Source organism: Mobula hypostoma, chromosome 7 (assembly GCF_963921235.1).
Source record: "Mobula hypostoma chromosome 7, sMobHyp1.1, whole genome shotgun sequence".
Classification (NCBI taxonomy): Eukaryota; Metazoa; Chordata; class Chondrichthyes; order Myliobatiformes; family Myliobatidae; genus Mobula; species Mobula hypostoma.
Window position 1 is genome coordinate 169,959,169 of NC_086103.1, and position 18,775 is coordinate 169,977,943.

Genomic DNA, 18,775 nt, shown 5'->3' on the forward strand with positions numbered 1-18,775 from the left:
AATTGCTGAGGAGATGGAGGGAGGGGGGGGTGGGCTTTGATCGCCAAGTATAAATACTCTGATCTCAAATAGTAACACATAACACCAGGGCCAGTCTCCCTTCGCAACACCCCTTCCAATACCATCTAACAAGGTACTCAGTAAAATAACAAGTCATCATTACAAACCCATCGGAGGTGGTGGTGGCGGAGGGGGGGTGGGGGAGGAGGATATTTTGCGCCTGGCTTGAAGCCTGCTCGCGGAGAGAAGCGAGGGAGCTCGACATGGAAGAGCTGACCGCGTTCGTCTCCAAATCCTTCGAGCAGAAAAACAAAGATAAGAAAGAGGCGATCACTTATCGGGAAGTTTTGGAGAGCGGGTTAGCTCGATCCAGGGAGCTGAGCGGCTCGGATTCCAGTTGCCAAGACATCACAGACACCAGTCAATGCCCGACACACATTTACAAGGATATAGAGAGTGAGAACGAGAAGGTGAAAGAATTGAATTCGGCCAGAAGTTCTGAAGGTAAGCAGTCTTGTGTGTGTGTGTGTGTGTGCGCGCGCGCGTGGTGTGTTTTAATATAAATGTCTTATACGGCAGCCGATCTCACTCCGAGCAAGTTAACAGTTTTTGAAGAAACAGGAAGCATTCTTTTCGGCCTATATCAAGGCTTTATTGAGAAACATCGGAAATTGATTCCGCACCCACCACGGCCCCTGCACGGAAAAGTTCGCTTACAATCCGCTGGGAAAGCGGGAATTACTCGCCAAAATTCTTGCGGAGGGGGTGAATGGAAGTATTTGCACAGACTATTGGAATGGCGTAGATTACGTGTCCTCTCCCCCCCCCCCCCCCCCCCCGCCGGCCCTCTCCATCCCATCGCATCGTCTCAAGATATTTACAGTTCAAAAGTGCACGAATTCTACGGACGGCGAAACGCTTCAGACATTGTGGCTGCGTTGCCTTTTCACAGTCGTGAGATTTGGTTTAAAATAATCGCTGGACTAAATAGCGCTAAAAAGCACCTCCCCTGATCAACAGCTGGGTGATCGAATACCCTTAACCCCAAGAAAATTGTTCTCTTTCAGAGTCGTCAAACAAATGATCGCAAAATCACTAACATAATTGCATAAAGAGACCTATTTGAAAACGACCCTTTCACATAGTTTCGACGGAGAAAGTAACCAAATGCTGCTCCTTTAAAAAAAATGAATTTACTGTAAAAGTGAAAACAAAGAGAGGGAGAGAGACGAATATTTTATTCTTCAAATCGCAAAAGGTTTGAGTTGTGAAATAATAAATCCAAATGCAAACACGGCCCAATTGTCTACTGCATACGAATATTTGGTACAACAATTGTTAGCCGCCGTGTGCTGTTGCTGATTGGATTCAATTACTTCATGTGACGCCTCCCCCCCGCAACACACACACACACACACACACACACACACACACACACACACACACACATACAACGTTGCAGTATCTAATATGAAAAAAATAAACATTTTAGCTCTGTAAAGCCTGGCAACCATATCAAATGTCATCAATTGGAACACAAAACGTGCAGAAATTAAACTTCGTATATAAAACGCTGATCGTGTAATAATACTAAGGCCTTTGCTGCTAAATAGAGCAGTTCTGATGTGCGATATTGTATGCCACATTCATTATGTCCAATACATATTAATATTTCAGTTTAATTCAATTGAAGGCAATAACACATTGTTCGGGCGCTTTTTATTGCCATTCATATTTGTGCTGAATTCTGCCACTGACTTGAAAGAAATCACTGCAGTGTCTTCTTCTAATGCGATTACGCCAGATGATCGAATGAGCAGCAGTCTCGGAGAGATTCTAAACAAGGAGGGCAATCTCTATTGGTGTAAAGAGGATAGTTTATTATGATTCATATAGTTCGGGGAAGACTTGGCAGAGATTCATTTGTAATAGTCTCGGATTTCATCTTTCTGTAACGTTGTTATGGAAAACCCGGGGTTAAACAAACACCGAGACTTGGCAAGACAGGATATTGAAAGATCAAAGCATTTCTCATGGCATAGATTTTACTCTCACGATTCTCACCTTCAAGCTAAATTTAAACAAAAATATCCATTAGAATTTGAGCGTAAAATTTTCAATTTGTTATCATTAAACCGGTTTTGCCTTCCACTCTCTTTTGCATTATGCCCTTGTTGAAAACACCCTCCCGCCAAGAATTAAATACGAACGATTTAGAAATTCGTTTTTGCATCATAAATATGTGCCGACATCAGATAATATCTCGGTAAATTGTATTCAGCCAAAATACCCCCGCTTCGATCAGAATCAAGATCTGACAGCGAGCGTGAGGCTTTTGCACTGACACGTGCATTAAAGCCGATCAGGACAAATACCCAGAACAGTACGGCAGTATCCTGGGTTTTACCGCTCAAACGACAAAGAGAGATGCGGCTGATGTATCAAATTAATTTTTAACTTTTATCTCTTAGCTTATTTTTTTTGTAAACGTGTTTCGAAATGCAGGGGTCGATAATTAGAAATTAAACAACAGTGGCGGGAATAAACTGGTATTGTCTTTATTGTGATAAAGCTGCTATAAACATATACATCAAGTCAGGCTTTACCGATTCGCACACAACGATGTTACCCTAAATACTGAAAGAATATATTTAGATACTAATTAAAGTTTGCTAACGATCTCTGCACATGTTAAAACAGTGACACTGGAACTCAATCACATACACGCTTCTTCCCTCAGCTAGGCCACCGACGAAATAAACGCACGTCCCAATCTTTGCACTGCAGTTAGTAGGCGAGTCCTTCTTTCAACGCGGCAGAAATCGCCAAGTGCAACGACTAAGAGATGCGATGCTCAGTAATCCAGATAACGAAACTAGCGGGAAAAAAGTTTACAATATGTTCAGATGGCCGACTGGTGGATTTATTAGTAATATAGATATATTTTAGGATGGAACGGGGTGAATTGTCCAGGCGAGCTTTAATACGTAATATAGACATGTTATAAAATAAACAGGGCAAGGTGGAAATCCTGCTCTCTCCGATTATTAGGATTCAGCCGTCTTGACAGTGTTTGGCAGTTGGAACTGTTGTGTTGTGGAAGAGACTGAAACACAAATGCTATTTGGCACTCGCAGTGATCAAAGAGTGTGTTGTGCGGGTAATGACAGGAGAGGGGGGAAAACACGGTAAATCCGCACGCGTGTTTATGCTCCTTAATTGGAACATATAGTTTGCTTGTCTGTGCCGCTTTGTTCTTCCAGGAATAAAATGTCAGCGAGACATTTTAAAGGTGAGACTTCTCTCCCCATCCATCTCTGAAAGACAACGAGCCCCGCTTTTTTAAGAGGCCGCGTCCCTTCTACAGGCCTCTGTCGTGTGAGTCAGATCTAGAGAGTGCACAACAAAACATCAGATCAGACAGGAGCCAAGATTCGGCTAAGGATAATTCAGGAAGTTAACTAGGACCCAGCAACAACTGTTCGACCCGCCGCTTTATTTCCTGGGTGATTGTAAATAAAAACAAACGATTCTCATCTGAGAGTTTGTACATTACGAGGCTCGGGGAGGGGGGAACTTCCCAAGTAAAGAGAGGGATATCTGCAAATTTGTTGTATAAATTATTGTGATGGTTAATTGATATTTAATTGACTGCCCCGGCCCCAACTCCATCAGCACTTTCGATTATGTTACAACAATCAGATTTATTCAGGTTGCGGTTGCAAATTATGATTATACTGAAGTTTATCATGTACTGTATGCATGTGCGAGAGTGCTTGTGTGTGTATTTGTAGGCGTGTAATTGTATGTTTGTGTTTGTGTGTGAGTGTGTACGCATCTGAGAGACAGAGATCCCCATCCCTCGCCTGCTGCAGACATGGGTTACCAGACAAAATTTTCTCTTTCAGGTATTTATGAATGTAAAGAGAAAAGGGAGGATGTGAAATCGGAGGACGAGGACGGGCAGACAAAGTTGAAGCAAAGACGCAGCAGGACCAACTTCACACTGGAACAGTTGAATGAACTGGAGAGGCTGTTCGATGAGACTCACTATCCCGACGCCTTCATGAGGGAAGAACTTAGCCAGAGACTAGGGTTGTCCGAAGCTAGGGTCCAGGTGAGCTGGGTTCAATGAGAAAGATCTTAAAGCACACTAGAATGAGACTTGTTTATGGACACACGCGGTTTACCACAGCCGTCATTAACTTTCAACTTCAGATCATAAGTAGTCATAAAATAAAATTGCATTTAACACTGCAAGAGAAAGTGGAATTGAGGTAAAAGTTCAACAAGGGAGATTTTGTTCGGAAGTAGAGCGCGTTTACGCTGATACTCTTGTTACGGGTTGTTTACCCTTCATCATTCAAACATGGGGACTCCAAGTCGAAGCACAAATCATACTTCTGTCTGTTTACATTTAACCTCAGACTTTAGGAGACCAAATCCCGAGTGATAAGGCATTTTCCCCTGAGAAATTCGATATTTTCAAAAGAAAATCAGATCGGCTCATAAATGGGTAAAATGTTCAAACACTGGTTTCTGATTGCGTATTCATCGAATCTAGTATTAACCGAGCAATGGAGAGGACAAGAGAGAATTCAGCTCTCTGGATCACATTTCGGGAAACACACATTACATTTTATGTGATCACTTGGACGTTAGGGTTGATTAAAAGCAGGAAGCAGCAACTTAACCGAGTAAGTAAGTATTCGCTATACATTGGAAATGATAAATTACATCTTTATAGGAAGTGTACACTTTATACAATACTGGGGGCGCATTAACCACCAGCCAAATTGCGTTTTAAATTGAAATCTCAGGGGAGGTGTCTAAACCAGACAAATAGATAAACAAGTAGTCGGAGATAGAGAGATAGATACGGGATAGATTGGACCAGGGAGACAACTACCAGGGTTAATAGCCGAAGAGCGGATTAGCGGCGCGACATTCATTCTCGCGGCAAATGGGGGTCAGCGCACTGACTTGATATAATATAGGCAGATTCGCGAGATCAGATATAAAATTGTCTGCCGTCAGCCGCGCTGGTCACTCGGCGTAATTGAATCTTTTCGCGAGAGAACGAGAGGGGAACATTGTCATTCACTGTGGCAGGCTATGGGGGAATTGCCCGCAGCAGAGGGGATATCTTTCCCGATAAAGGGTAAATATAAATATTCAGGTAGGAGGGGCAGAATATAAGTATGTGGAGACACGATCGGATATAACGCTCCAGATGAAACAGAAGAATATAACTTTACGGATGGGGGGTTGGTGGGGGAACAAGATAACCCTCTGTATATAGGGGAAAACTATAATTCTCCTGATAAAGGACTGTAACTCGTATGGTTAACAGGGGAATATATTAGATGTAAAAAAAAGTGGGACGAGGAAAGGACGACAACAAAATCCATCTTAACGAAATCCGGGTGACTGTGGTAAATATAGGTGTTATTAACCTGCAGCTCTCTGTGGCCTCCGAAGGCTCACCAGGCATCTGTCACCGTGTAATTTAAACTTATGAGAGCAGTGAGAGCCAGCCGGTAATTCAATTACACATAATATATTTTCGTTTATGGCGCGGGTCTAAATTAAATGTCATTATTCACTGTCGCTAATGGAAATCAAAAAGAAATCATATTACCACCGTTTCCAAATCGCAGCATTTAGTGATGCTTAATAAAGAATTGATTGTGTAAAACGGGCTGAAACAATGTAGTTGTTTTAACTTAACATATTTGAAATCGACATTCCGCCTCTAATTGTAATTGATCCGCGCATCTCACGAGATTTAACCCAATGGATTCGACCAACCGTTCCATCTCCCCATTCTCCTTCCGTAAATACTTTATTGCTCTATTTACGCTCAGGTGAATATCTTTAGGCATCCAACCGATTAAACACATTAATGATCGGCGTGTTTATGTTTAAGTAAGGGCCTCTATCGCCGCCTGTAATTTTGACAAAAACTTTCCTCTCTCTCTCTGTGTATCTATGTGTGCGCTGGGGAGGGGGTGGGGGGCGGCTGGATGTGGGCTGTGTGGTATAACTTTTGCCTTCTTGTCTAAAACCTATAAACCAGTTGGGGAAACATCTAATGCTCTCTTCTCAGACCGTCGCCTCCTTCAAATGGTAAAATAACTCCCAGAATTAGTTTGAAAGCTACCGTCAATTTCATGTCTAATTTCACGAGTCCAAATCAACCAATGTACACTGTACTTAGATTTGTAGTTCCAGAGCTCCTTCAACTCCGCTGAAGAGTGGAAAAAAAGAAACATTTTTTTAATGGTGAAAGTAGCAGGGGCCGATCCAGCGGCCAAATAACCTTGCGAAAGTGTGTTTGATTTGCTGTATATTTAACATGTGTGGAGCTGAAAGATTAGTCATTAGTTGCAATTCTGCACTCTAAGTATTGTGTAATGTTGACTTGGAATTAAAGCGTCCAACTGTATCTGGTAAAACGAGGCAGTAATGACAGTGAGGAGAGCCATTATGTGACTCCCATATTTACATTGGCGATTATATCCTAATCCTTACTTTAAACAGTAAATCCCCTTCAATGAGTTTAGAACACACTACAGAGCATTATGAAGGTATCTTGGGTAATTAAACAATGCCGTTTGAAGTTTCAGTGTTCACTAATTATACGATTTCAAATGACCATTATTAAGGCAATTAAAGAGAGCTTCAAGGTATATTTGATCTAGGAAATGCAATTAATATTAATTATCCGCGTGATCATTTGGCAAATGTTGCAGAGATCAAAGGGTGGATTTATATTTTTGTACACGCGTGTGATGTCTGCTGGTTTCGTCAAATGGAAGCGTGCGCTAGTCCACGCTTTCGTTTCGCTGTCTACGGACAAAACAAAAAAAAGGGATTCGCTGCTGTCAAGCAGAACAACTTTCCGCCGAGTTACACTTTGTCAAATATACAAACAACACTGTTTATTTACTTGATCTCTGCCAAAACAACAAGTTAATTTATGCCTGTCATTTTCTGAGGGTGGTTTATTGAAAGGCCGCAAGATATCGCAGCGGTTTCTGTTATTAGATTACTGACTATTTCACATTAGTGACATACTAGTACAGAACGCGGTCCATCCGTCTTCGCCAGATGACAAAGTGAATCAGGCAACGTTTATCGATTAATCTCCGGGCCCGATTTTAATTTCTCTTCTTCCTCCGCAGGTTTGGTTCCAGAATAGACGAGCCAAATGTCGGAAGCAAGAAAATCAAATGCATAAAGGTATTGTTTGTCGTGACTTGCAAGATTTCAATCAACTTACCTCTCCCCCAGCCCTCCACCCCGCGGCAGTTGGCTACTTAATTTCGGGATCTCTTTCATAACTCCGCATTAGGGCGAAAGTGGAGAGCATTCTATTGAAACACAAACAGTCCCCTGAACAGAGAAATATAATTACATTCAACAGAGAATAGTGGCTGAAACGCGCCAAGGAGATAAATGTGGTTTTCATTTACTAGACCAAGCCTCGGCAAACCTGTAAAAATTCCTGAGTAAAATCCCACTGTTCCCTTCAAAACGCGAATCCTTCAAAACCAGATAGTAAGACAAGTTGCTCCGTACTCCCGGGATATAAATGTGCAAGAGAATCTCTCAAAATCATTTCTAAAAACATTCCCCAAGTCAAATACTTGGTATATTTATTTTCTTTTGTGGAAAATCATTTGAAAACTTTTTTTTGTGTGTCAGATAATTATTGGGAGTGCAGGTGAGATTCTAAATTATGGGTCGATTCTGGTCGATGTGACAGCTCCCTCTGCATTAATTGGAAGAGCAGAGGGGTCATTACCGGTAATCCCGAACTATATGTCTAAAAACACACACACAATCTGGCCCTGCGCACATCGTATTTCGTGGAAGTTTACTGTACTATAATTGATTACAGTACTCCTTATTTTGTAACAGGAACTGCAGATCAAAGGTGTCTCAGTGACTGTAATGGGACTTTGGGACTTTGCACAGTGGACATGTTGGATGATCTATAAATATATTTCCACAAATGATGGGCAGATGTCTCTGTGGGATATGAAAAGCTAAGTCACCAGGCTGAAGACGCCCCCCCCCCCCACTGTTTGCGCCCAATTTCAAATGGCGCCGTATTAATGTTGTCCTCTCTTTTCTCACCAATGTTCATCAGGAGTCATATTGGGAACCGGAAGTCATTTAGACGCCTGCCGCGTTGCTCCGTACGTCAACATGGGAGCATTACGGATGCCCTTCCAACAGGTACTTGCCTTTAACTATACTGTTAGTCCACCGCGCAGCGAAGCATTTTATTAGGTTGATCGTGAATCTTTTATGAATCTGGGAATTGAGACGTTCCCAATGTAAGCGGCCAGTGGCGGCCAGCCTGTATCTCGTGTAACTTGAGGAGTCTTAGCAGTTTCAGTTCTTCTTACAGGCATTTAAAAACAATTGGAAACTTTTAAAAAAAAGTTTATCAATAGCGCCTGGTTCGATAACCGGAAAATTGAACCATTTCAGCGCGGCCGTTCTTTTACACTACATAGCTGTTTATGCATCACTCGATTTGTCTCTGGAAGGTTTGATGATTTAGTCATTTTCTCAATGGTTTACGCAAGTTCAGACATATCGCAGTTAACGAAAAAATAAAGCCCTTCTTGGTCATCCTCAACACATGGCTCCCGCCCGAATCCTCTGACAGTTCGTCAGGGAAAGTCGGTTTCCTTCAACGGTAACATAACACTATAGTTGGAAAATCTGGCATCGGAATCCTGCTTACAATTAATTTCGCGCGCAGCTTAATGAAAGCAAATGGATAAGGAGTTTGGCAGCAAGAAGACAAAACTATCATATACAAAGAGCACATTTTGCTTGGGTCAGGATTATGATCAGATCCAGACTTCCGTGTAATTGGACGGAATGAGAACGGCACATGCAATTGGATCAAAATGTCTTCCTTTGGGCTCCCTTTACGAATATTTTGTAACATTCTGCATTGCGCGGCAGAGTTTACATTCTGAATTGCATGGGGTATGTCAACCTGCCAAAAGGTGTCACTCGCTTTTCTCTCTGGTAAATTTAATTCCCCCCTCCTTTCACATATTCTTTTGGACAGATATAAGACACGGCGCCAAATGCCAGTTGAGCAAAAGGAGCCAATCTTCACCGTATAATTAATATTATTCCCTCAATCACATTTCCCTTCCGTAATCTCGAGCTCAGCTGTAAGGCATCGTTCATTGTCTTAGATACCTCTCACGGCGTAGAAAACCTAATGCAAGTAAATATTGATTAAAACGCATAGGTACAAGGGACGGTATGGATAATGCCCACCAAGGAGTCTAGTTCTGTGCTGTACGATTCTCTGTCTCTGTCTGTCTACCTACCCCTTTTCTCAAGTTACCTCCATTACTTTCTCTAGTTATCTCCATAGCACTTACATCACTCATGGTTTTTCATCCGCACTTGTTCGCTGTCTGTCCGGCTCACACGATCATAGAAGGCACAGCATAGAAACGAGCCCTTTCGGCCCAACTCGTTTACCCGTAGTACCTATGATCACTCGCCCTATCTTCCCGCATTGGGTTTGTATCTGTGCTTTTCCTGTCCATGTGACTTCCAAACACATTTTAAACGCTGTTTTGTATGTGCCTTCATCTGCCTCAAAAAGGCTGGCATCCATTCTAAAGACTCCCATCACCCAGGGCGTGCAGTCTTCTCATTGCTACCGTCAGGGAGGAGGATACTGTATCCCTTCTCTCCGACCGAGTGAAGGTTTATAAAATTATGAGGGACACGGAGAAGGGTAAATAGTTAGAATCTACTAAGACCTTTTAAACCGCCACCCCCATCCCGAGGCAGGCAATTCTAGAACTATTGAGAGTGCAGCCGAGACGGGAATTTTACCCCTCAGACCGCATTTAAGTTTCACATAAGTGGATCTAACAAGCTGCTGGTAGAATCAAAGACAGGTTACTATCATCAGTATGTATCGTGAAATGTGTTAACTTTGCGGCATATTTAATTTAATATAGTTAAATTAAATAAGTATGAGGTATGGTTTCAATGCCCATTTAGAAATCTGATGGCAGAGGGAAAGAAGCTGTTCCTGAATCGCTGAATGTGCGCCTTAGGCTTCTGTACTTAGATGTAAATGCCGGCACAACATCGTGGGCCGAAGGGCCTGTACTGTGCTGTAGTGTTCTATGTTGAATGTTCAATGTTAAAGTCACCCTCTTTCCATTTAGCCTAATCCCAGCCTATGAGACCTCCCTTTAAAATTCCAGCCTTCATCTCAGCTCAGTCTTTCCCTCTATGCTTCTCTTATTCAGTTTTATTTTAATTATCTAGCTCAGTTTGTCTAGTTGGGTGCCTTTGGTACGGGAGAGGCAGTGAGGAGTTGCACGAACAAGCGATCCCGTGAATCGAATAATAAAAGATTTCTGAAAGTTTGATTCATTTCAATGTTAGAAGAAAAATGTCCTCGGTATTTCAAAGTGGAAGTTACTCAAGGCTCCCCACAATTTAGCCAAAATTCGATTATCATTTGTTTGCAGAGAGCCTGCCGAGCGAGACGACGAGAGAGATGAGTGCACAATTAGTTTATTTTCCGTCAGTCAGAATTTTTGCAACAGGAAAACAACAAAACAAAAACTACTTTCACTGCAGGGATCGCTCGCTCCCTGATTCCCTTGTCCATTCGTCCTTCTCCACTAGTCTCCCTCCTGGCCCGTAGGCCTGTGAGCGACAGAAATGCTACTCCTGTCCATTCACCTCTATTCAGGGCCCCAAACAGTCCTTCCAGGCGAGGCAACCCTTCACCTGCAAATCTGTTGGGGTCGTCTATTGAATTCGGATGCGGCCTCCTCTACATTGGTGAGACCCGACGTACACTGGGGCACTACTTTGTCGAGCATCACCGCTCCCTCCGCCAAAAATGGCCAACCATTTTTAATTCCTATCCCCATTCCTGGTCAGACATGTCCGTCCCATGGCCTCCTCATGTGCCACGATGAGTCCACTCTCAGGTTGGAGGAGCAACATTTCGTATTCCGTCCAGGTAGTTTCCCAACCTGAAAAACGTGAACAACAATTTCTCCTTCCGATATTTTTATTTCTTATCTCCTCCACTTCCCTCTTTATCTATTGCCCACTCTGGTCTCTTACCTCTTCTCCGCCCCTGCCTATTCACCTGCCACTGGTGCACCTCCTCCTTTCTCCAATAGTCCACTCTCCTCTCCTATTAGTTTCCTTCCTCTCCAGCCCTTTACCTTTCCCACCCACCTGGCTTCACCTATCACCCTCCAGTTTGTCCTCCTTCCTTCCCTTCCCCTCACAGGGGGCATCTTCCCCTTTCCTTTCCAGTCCCGATGAAGTGTCTCGGCCCGAAACGTCAACTGTTTATTTATTTCCATAGATACTGCCTGAGTTGTTGAGTTCTGCCAGCATTTTGTGTGTGTTGCTCTGTGTTTTTGTGTGATCCGGTACCTGCAGGATCGCTTGTATTTAAAAGCTACTTTCTCTATCAATGCAGGTACAGGCGCAGCTACAGTTGGACGGAGTGGCGCATGCGCACTCACACCTCCACCACCACCTGGCGGCGCATGCTCCCTACCTGATGTTCCCTCCGCCTCCCTTCGGACTGCAGATCGCCTCGATCGCCGAGTCCGCCTCGGCTGCTGCTGCTGCCGCCGCCGCCGCCGCCGTCAAGACGAGCAGCAAGAACTCAAGCATCGCTGACCTAAGGCTCAAAGCCAGAAAGCACGCCGAGGCCTTGGGACTCTGACAGTTAGCGGAGACGGGTCGCCACCACCTCCATCACGCCCACCACCATCACACCCAGTGCCCGACTGGTGATCAGTGCCAAAACTACCAATTTCAGAAACTCCTCTGTCAGTATCAACAGTTGCACTACATAATGCAAATGCAGGAGCCCCGAATGGGAGAAGGTAGCAGCAACTGCACGCCCGGATCTCAAGAACAAAATCACTAAAGCTCTCTCAGAGACAGAAACGCAAAACAAATACTCGATTCAGACACAAAGGGGGCGAATCCCACTGTGCCAAAGGACAAAAGGGCACGGACTGGTCTGGGTCAGAAAGACCACCCCTCATTGCTATTAAGGGGTACGATTTATGTGGCGGGTTCGGAGCATTTTCCAATTCAATTGGGGGCGAGGCAGACTCGGCCATAGATACAATCTGTGTGTGACCTCGCGTGTATCTGTGCCTCTGTACATTTGTATAAACATAGATGGGGGTGCGCAGTCATTGATTTAGATCTGAGCGAACAAAACAAAATTGCTGACATTTTCTTGCGAGTTGGTGGGGGCGGGGGGTGGATATGGAGGAAAGGCGTTTTAGCCTGCTTTGGAGTTGGAAGACTTGATATTCTAACCATTCATCTCGCCTTTTGAGTTTATCCGCGCTCATGGTGACACCGAACGGCATAAAAACAAGATGTGAAATGGTAACGAGGAACTCTCATTACATGACCTGTCTGGGGCTGGTCTCCATTTGAAACAAAATAACCAAGAGCGCTTTCTCTTTCCTATATAAATAACTACGGACCGAAGGCAGATTTAACCGATCTTACAAGGCGGCTCTTCCAATGCTAAAGGACTTCACCGCGAATAACACACTATTATATATCTATATATAAAACTGTTGGATGTTGAGGTGGTCACAGACTTATTAAGGATGTCAGAAAACTGAAGACGAATTGGTTCTTCAACGAACGAACCGAAACATCTTCTTGCAGGAAGCAGCAATAAATATTTCTTTTTTCTCTCTCTCACTCTCTTTCCTTCCTCAAATGAACTCGACATTTCTCGAGGAGGTTCCTTGAAGTACTTTGACTGGATAGTTGGGCTTTTGGTTTGCAGTCAATTGGTACTCCTGCAGTAACTCTTAAAATGGGAGCTTGCGATAAATAAAAGAACATCCTCGAATGTTTCCTTTCCTCCAACTGATTTTTAAATTGTTTACAATAAAATAAAGATAAAGCGCAGAGGGGGAAAACAAAAACAGCATGGTGGATAGAATCTGTTTTCTAAACATTAAAAAAAACTATTTGAAGTAACGGGTACAGTGTAGATTAAACGGTATCGATGTCGGATTTGATGGTAGCAACCTGGAGTATTTAAGTGTTACGAAGAAGCATTTCATGACTTTTTACGGTGGAACGCAATTAAGTGCAGTAAAGTGCAATACTGTAAATATCAGAAGTAGTTGTCTCGTAGTAACTCGAGAAGGAGCAATCACTTGGTCTATGTAGGCCCAAGAAGCTGGTGAGTTGCTCCACGATCACCAAAATTAACAAAAGAACCAAATTCGTATCTCTCTACAGGGCAATTACTGAGTGGTATCTTTAAGATAAAGTAGCTAAACTTTTTTTTCAGTTGGACGGGTGGGAGGGAAGGGTCTCTCACGTGCCATAATTCTTGGAGCTAAGCTCGATTAAGTGTGTAAAACACGGCTTTCTACAGATCAAGTTTTTAAAAAGCAGAATAACGGTGACGTGTAATAAAAGTTAGAGAAACATAATTTTACACCGTGAGCAAGACGTCAATGCTTATGTTTAATGTCTGATACCTACAGCCGTAAAACCCGCCGCACTGTTATAATCCCAGCACATGAACGTTTTTTTATTTATTTCTTGTATTTTAAAATTTTTATAAATGTGATATATTTTATTATGTCGTGTGTAAATGTCACTTGCTTTGCCTTTATTTTTATATTTTCAATCTTGCTTTGCGAATTTCTGAATGAGACAGGTGTAATTACTTTGCATCGTTTGTAATGTTAAATATAGCAAGTTGGAGTTTACAAATATGAATAAAAAATCATTTCAGGGATGCAGATAATTAATAATAATAATGAAACATAGCGCCAGATTGACACACTCATTGCAAGATAAAACAGTAAACCAGTGGTATGGAGGCTGAAGAAATGTATTCGTTTTGTGATTATTTGCAAGCATGCCTACACATTCTGATTTACAACACAGTTCTATAACTTAGAGTCCAGAGTGTATTTTGTTGGATCATCCATATTATGAATGTACACCTTGTACATGTGAAGTTGAAAATAAAATTTAAAATATTTGTATAATGTTTTGTAATAGTCATTCAACATCTTTCGCTAAATACTTTTTACTTTTGGATTGTAGTTTTTTTTAAAACCATAAGACATAGGAACAGAATTAGGCCATTTGGCCCATCGAGTCTGTTCTGACATTTCATCATGGCTGATCCATTTTCCCTCTCAGCCCAAATCTCCTGCCTTCTCCCTGTATCCCTTCATGCCCTGACTAATCAAGAATCTATCAACCTCCGCCTTGAATATACACAAAGACTTGACCCCCACAGCTGTCCGTGGCAAAGAATTCCACAGATTCACCTCTCTCTGGCTAAAGAAATTCCTCCTCTACCCTACTCTGAGGCCGTATCCTCTGGTCTTAGACTCTCTCATCATAGGAAACATCCTCTCTACATTCACTGTATGAAGCCTTTCACCATTCGATAGGTTTCAATGAGGTCAACCCTCATTCTCAAGTTGATTTAAATTTTACAGTTCCGTTTCTTGTTCAATCTCACAGAACTCATTCCTACAATTCAATCTGTCCAGCGCTGTAGACGTGGTTCAGTGATCAACTGAACAACTTTTTTCATATTTTTAAATCCAACAGATGTCACTGCAGTGGGAAAAGCGAATGTTCACCTTCGGCACTTTCCTTTGGCAACTCTAAAACACCGAATGTAAGTAAAGTGTCCTGAAGAAGGCCTGACCTGCTATCATTTTGTATGCGTTACTCTGGATTTGCAACATCTGCAGAATCTCTTGTGTTTATATAAATAACGAGGCGGTTTTTCTGCGACACCACCGTTGTTCACATCGCTAGTCTGCCCTGGTTGGCCAAGGAAGGCAATTTTGTATAATTTTCAAACACGTTGTTTGCAAAAAAAAATAAATATTTCCACGAAGCACTATTTCCCTTTGGACAAAGTTTCGGTTATGCCATTGAAACATTAATGAAGCAGTGAATAAAATGGATTAATAGGTCTCAGGAAAATGTATTGCACGGTATTGAGAGAAATGGACGAACGCCAGTCCATAACAAGACGAACGATGCTGTATGCGTTCCAAAATGCCACGTGACTAAAATAAATCTAGTTTCCAAAGTCAACGCTTTCCAATTGCCCTGTCTCCTGCTGCATGCCAGAAACGAACATAAAGTAACATAAGTGAACGTACATTAGCTTAATCGTTGGTAGTAATGCCCCTACACATCCGCGGCTACTGTTGATTCTTCGGATGTTTCCCGTACCGGTTTACGTAGAAGTTCAGTTTATTTGTATTGCAGGAGACTGAAGGCTCAAGTTTAATACTCGAGATTAATATCACAAACCTGAGGTACTTTTTTTCGCATTTTTGTTTTCTTTTGCCCAATTTCATTTCATTCAGTGATATTCGGATAGCAGGACCTTTGTTACGACTGAGCTCTCTCGTGGCTTGTTCTAAAGAAACTGTTAACAACTGTTCCATCGGAGGGGGGGGGGAATCTATGCAGGAGGTCGTCCATACACACAACTGTACCCGACGTATTTCGCAAGTTGGTCCAATGTATATTTTAAATGTGAACGGTCGTCAGCTGAGAGAAGTCGCCATAAGTTTATTTGTATTGCAAGAAAGGGCAGAGAGACAATGATTATAATTCAAGAGTAAATGGCATTAGGGCAATTCCCATTTTACAGGCGGGCAAATAAAAATGAAAGCTCTGAGTGAATTATCTACAGGCTACCTCCGGCATTACACAACAAGCAAGAATTTGCCGAGAAAATAATGGTGAGATTTTCACTCATTGTTATTTTTGTCACACAACAATTTAAGGCAAGGGCTGGTTCAAGGTCAGACACAACAGTCAGTTACTTTTATTTGTTGTCAGGTCTGTGTTTATTTTTGAAAATACAGTCTGCTGTACTGTTCACCTGTACTGAACAATGTTTCTGCTTGTGAGGTTAAACAGAGTAACATATACAAAAACACACGAGGAACTCAGTAGGTCAGGCAACATCTATGAAAAGGAATGCACAGTCAAGGTTTATCAGGCCGAGACCCTTCATTAGGATCTCTCCTAGTGAGGCTCTCTGCTACTGAGGTTAGAGAGAAACTAAACTCAACGTAGGATGTTCTGTCTAATCCAGTTTAGTCCAAATACCCTTTTCAATGTCTGTATTATTGGGAAGCTACTATTTTGGTGCCGTATGTTACTTTTCACAAAAGTTTAAAGTTCAGTTCAAAGTAAATTTGTTATCAAAGTATATATACAAACATTTGTATATTACCATACACAACCCCGAGACTCATTTTCTTATCGGCATACTCAATAATCCCATAATAAAATAATAACCATAACAGAATCAATGAAAGACTGCACAACTTGGGCGTTCAGCCAGTGTGCAAAATGAAACAAACTGTGCAAATGCAAAAAAGAAAGAAATAATAATAAATAAACAATAAACACCGAGAATATGAGATGAAGAGTCATTGAAAGTGAGTCCATAGTTGGTGGTGGGGACATAAGTTCATAAGTATGGACTTTGATTCTCTCAGCCTTTAATTGTTGGACATCTAATAAAAATTTAAATATATATATATATATTTCACATTTTTCTTCCTGTTCCTCTCAATCCAATTTCATTTTCATTTTCTTTAATATTTTATAACTGATTAGACACTGAATTCATTACCTGAACATATGGACTTTGGTTTAGACTCTGTGCTTTCCAATACGACATCTACAGGTTGATTATTTAAAGAGGCACATAGGTCTCACTTGCCCTATAAAGAGGCATTGTAGTGATTCTCAATTCCACTTACAGCAGGATGTTGTGGAAGGGCTGTTGGACCTGCTATATCTAGGGGCAAGTTTAATCAATGATGAGCAGTGGTTACTGTGTTAGACAACTGCAGCATAGAAACAGGTACTTCGGCCCATCCAGCTTATACTGAATTATTAATCTCTCTAGTCCCACTGACCAGCACCTGGACCAAGTTCTCCATTCCCCTCCTATCCATGTGCTTATCCAAACTTCTCACAAATATTGAAACCAAACCCACATCCACCACTTCTGGTGGTAGCTATCTCCACACTCATACTACCCTCTGAGTGAAGAAGATCCCCCTCATGTTACGCTTAAACACTTCACCTTTCACCCTTAACCCATGACCTATAGTTCAAGTCCCAGCCAACCTCAGTGGAAGCAGTCTGTCTGCATTTTTCCTATCTACACCCATCATAATTATGTACACCTCTATCAAATCTCCCCTCATTCTCCTCCACTCCAGGAATTAAGTCCCAACCCATTCAACTTTTCCTTACAATTGAGGTTCTCAAGTCCCGGCAAAATTGTTGTAAATTTTCTCTGTACTCTTTTGATTTTATTGATATGATTCCTGTGGTTAGGCAACCAGAACTGCAAACTTAGCCTAACCAATGTTCTGTACATATTTAAATTATCATTCCAACTCCTGTAATCAGTACTTTGACTTATGAAGTCAATGTGCTAAAAGCTCTCTTTATGACCCTACCTACCCTTGAGGCCACATCTGATCCAGAGACAGTGAGTCATATAAAACTACAGCACAGGCCCTTTGGCCTATCTAGTCTGTCCCAAACCATTTAAACTGCCCAGTCCCATCGACCTGCACCCGGGCCATAACCCTCCATATTCTTCCCATCCATGTACCTATTCAAAGTTCTCTTAAACTTTGAAATTGACATTTGCACCCACCACTTGTGCTGGCAGCTTGTTCCACACTCTCACCACTCCCTGAGTGGAAAAGTTTCCCCTCATGTTCCCCTTAAACGTTTCACTTTTCACCCTTAACCCATGACCTCTCACCCAACATCAGTGGAAATGCCTGCTTGCACTACCCTATCTATACCCCTTATAATTTTGTATACCTTTATCAAATATCCCCTCAATCTTCTAGATTCTAGGGAATAAAGTTCTAACCTATTCAATCTTTCCTTATAGCTCAAGTCCTCCAGTCCCAGCAACGTCCTTGTAAATTTTCTCTGTACTCTCTCAATCTTATTTACATACTTCCTGTAGGTAGGTGACTAAAGCTGCACACAATATTCCAAATTAAGCCTCAGCAACAACTTCAACATAACATCATGTCTACTGTACTCAATACATTGATTTATGAAGGCCAATATCTCAAAAGCTTTCTTTATGACCCTGTCTGACTGTGATGCCACTTTCAATGAATAATGGATCTGTATTCCCAGATCTGTTTGTTCTACCACACTGCTCAGTTCCCTACTGTTCACTGTGTAAGACCTATCCTGGTTGGCTCTACTGAAGTGCAACACCTCCCATTTGTCTGCATTAAATTCCACTTGCCATTTTCAGGCCATTAATCCAGCTGGTCCAGATACTGCTACACCTTTGATGGTTTTCCTCGCTATGCACTACACCCCCAATTTTGGTGTCATCTTCAAATTTACTGTTCCAGTTAATCACACTATTATCCAGATCTTTGAAATAAATGACAAACAACAACAGACCTAGCACTAATCCCTGCAGCATTCCACTAACCACAGGCCTCTGTCATGGTCCGGTCCGTGAAGTCTGCATTCCGGTTCACGGTCCGGTCCATGGACTCAGGACTCTGGGTCTTCCAGCTGTCCCTTGTTTTGATTGAGTTAAGCATAGGCACCTGATTCCCATCTTGGGGCTTGGAATATAAGTAGCCTTGGGGTTGAGTATGAGTGGCTGGTT

General features: G+C 42.1%; 1 protein-coding gene across 1 annotated transcript; it reads left to right on the forward strand.

The window, feature by feature from the left end:
• Window positions 1–248: 248 nt before the first annotated feature.
• Window positions 249–14,054, forward strand: shox (shox homeobox). The gene is made up of 5 exons (XM_063052942.1): window positions 249–504; window positions 3,909–4,117; window positions 7,188–7,245; window positions 8,159–8,247; window positions 11,519–14,054. The coding sequence occupies exons 1-5, from the start codon at window positions 264–266 to the stop codon at window positions 11,768–11,770; spliced, it is 849 nt and encodes a 282-aa protein (XP_062909012.1). The 5' UTR covers window positions 249–263; the 3' UTR covers window positions 11,771–14,054.
• The last annotated feature ends 4,721 nt before the right edge of the window (window positions 14,055–18,775 follow it).

Coding starts and splice junctions, on each gene's coding strand:
- shox (XM_063052942.1), top strand. CDS start 264: ATGGAAGAGCTGACCGCGTTCGTCTCCAAATCCTTCGAGCAGAAAAAC. Junction 4,118..7,187: donor TGTCCGAAGCTAGGGTCCAG/GTGAGCTGGGTT, acceptor CTTCCTCCGCAG/GTTTGGTTCCAGAATAGACG. Junction 8,248..11,518: donor TACGGATGCCCTTCCAACAG/GTACTTGCCTTT, acceptor CTATCAATGCAG/GTACAGGCGCAGCTACAGTT.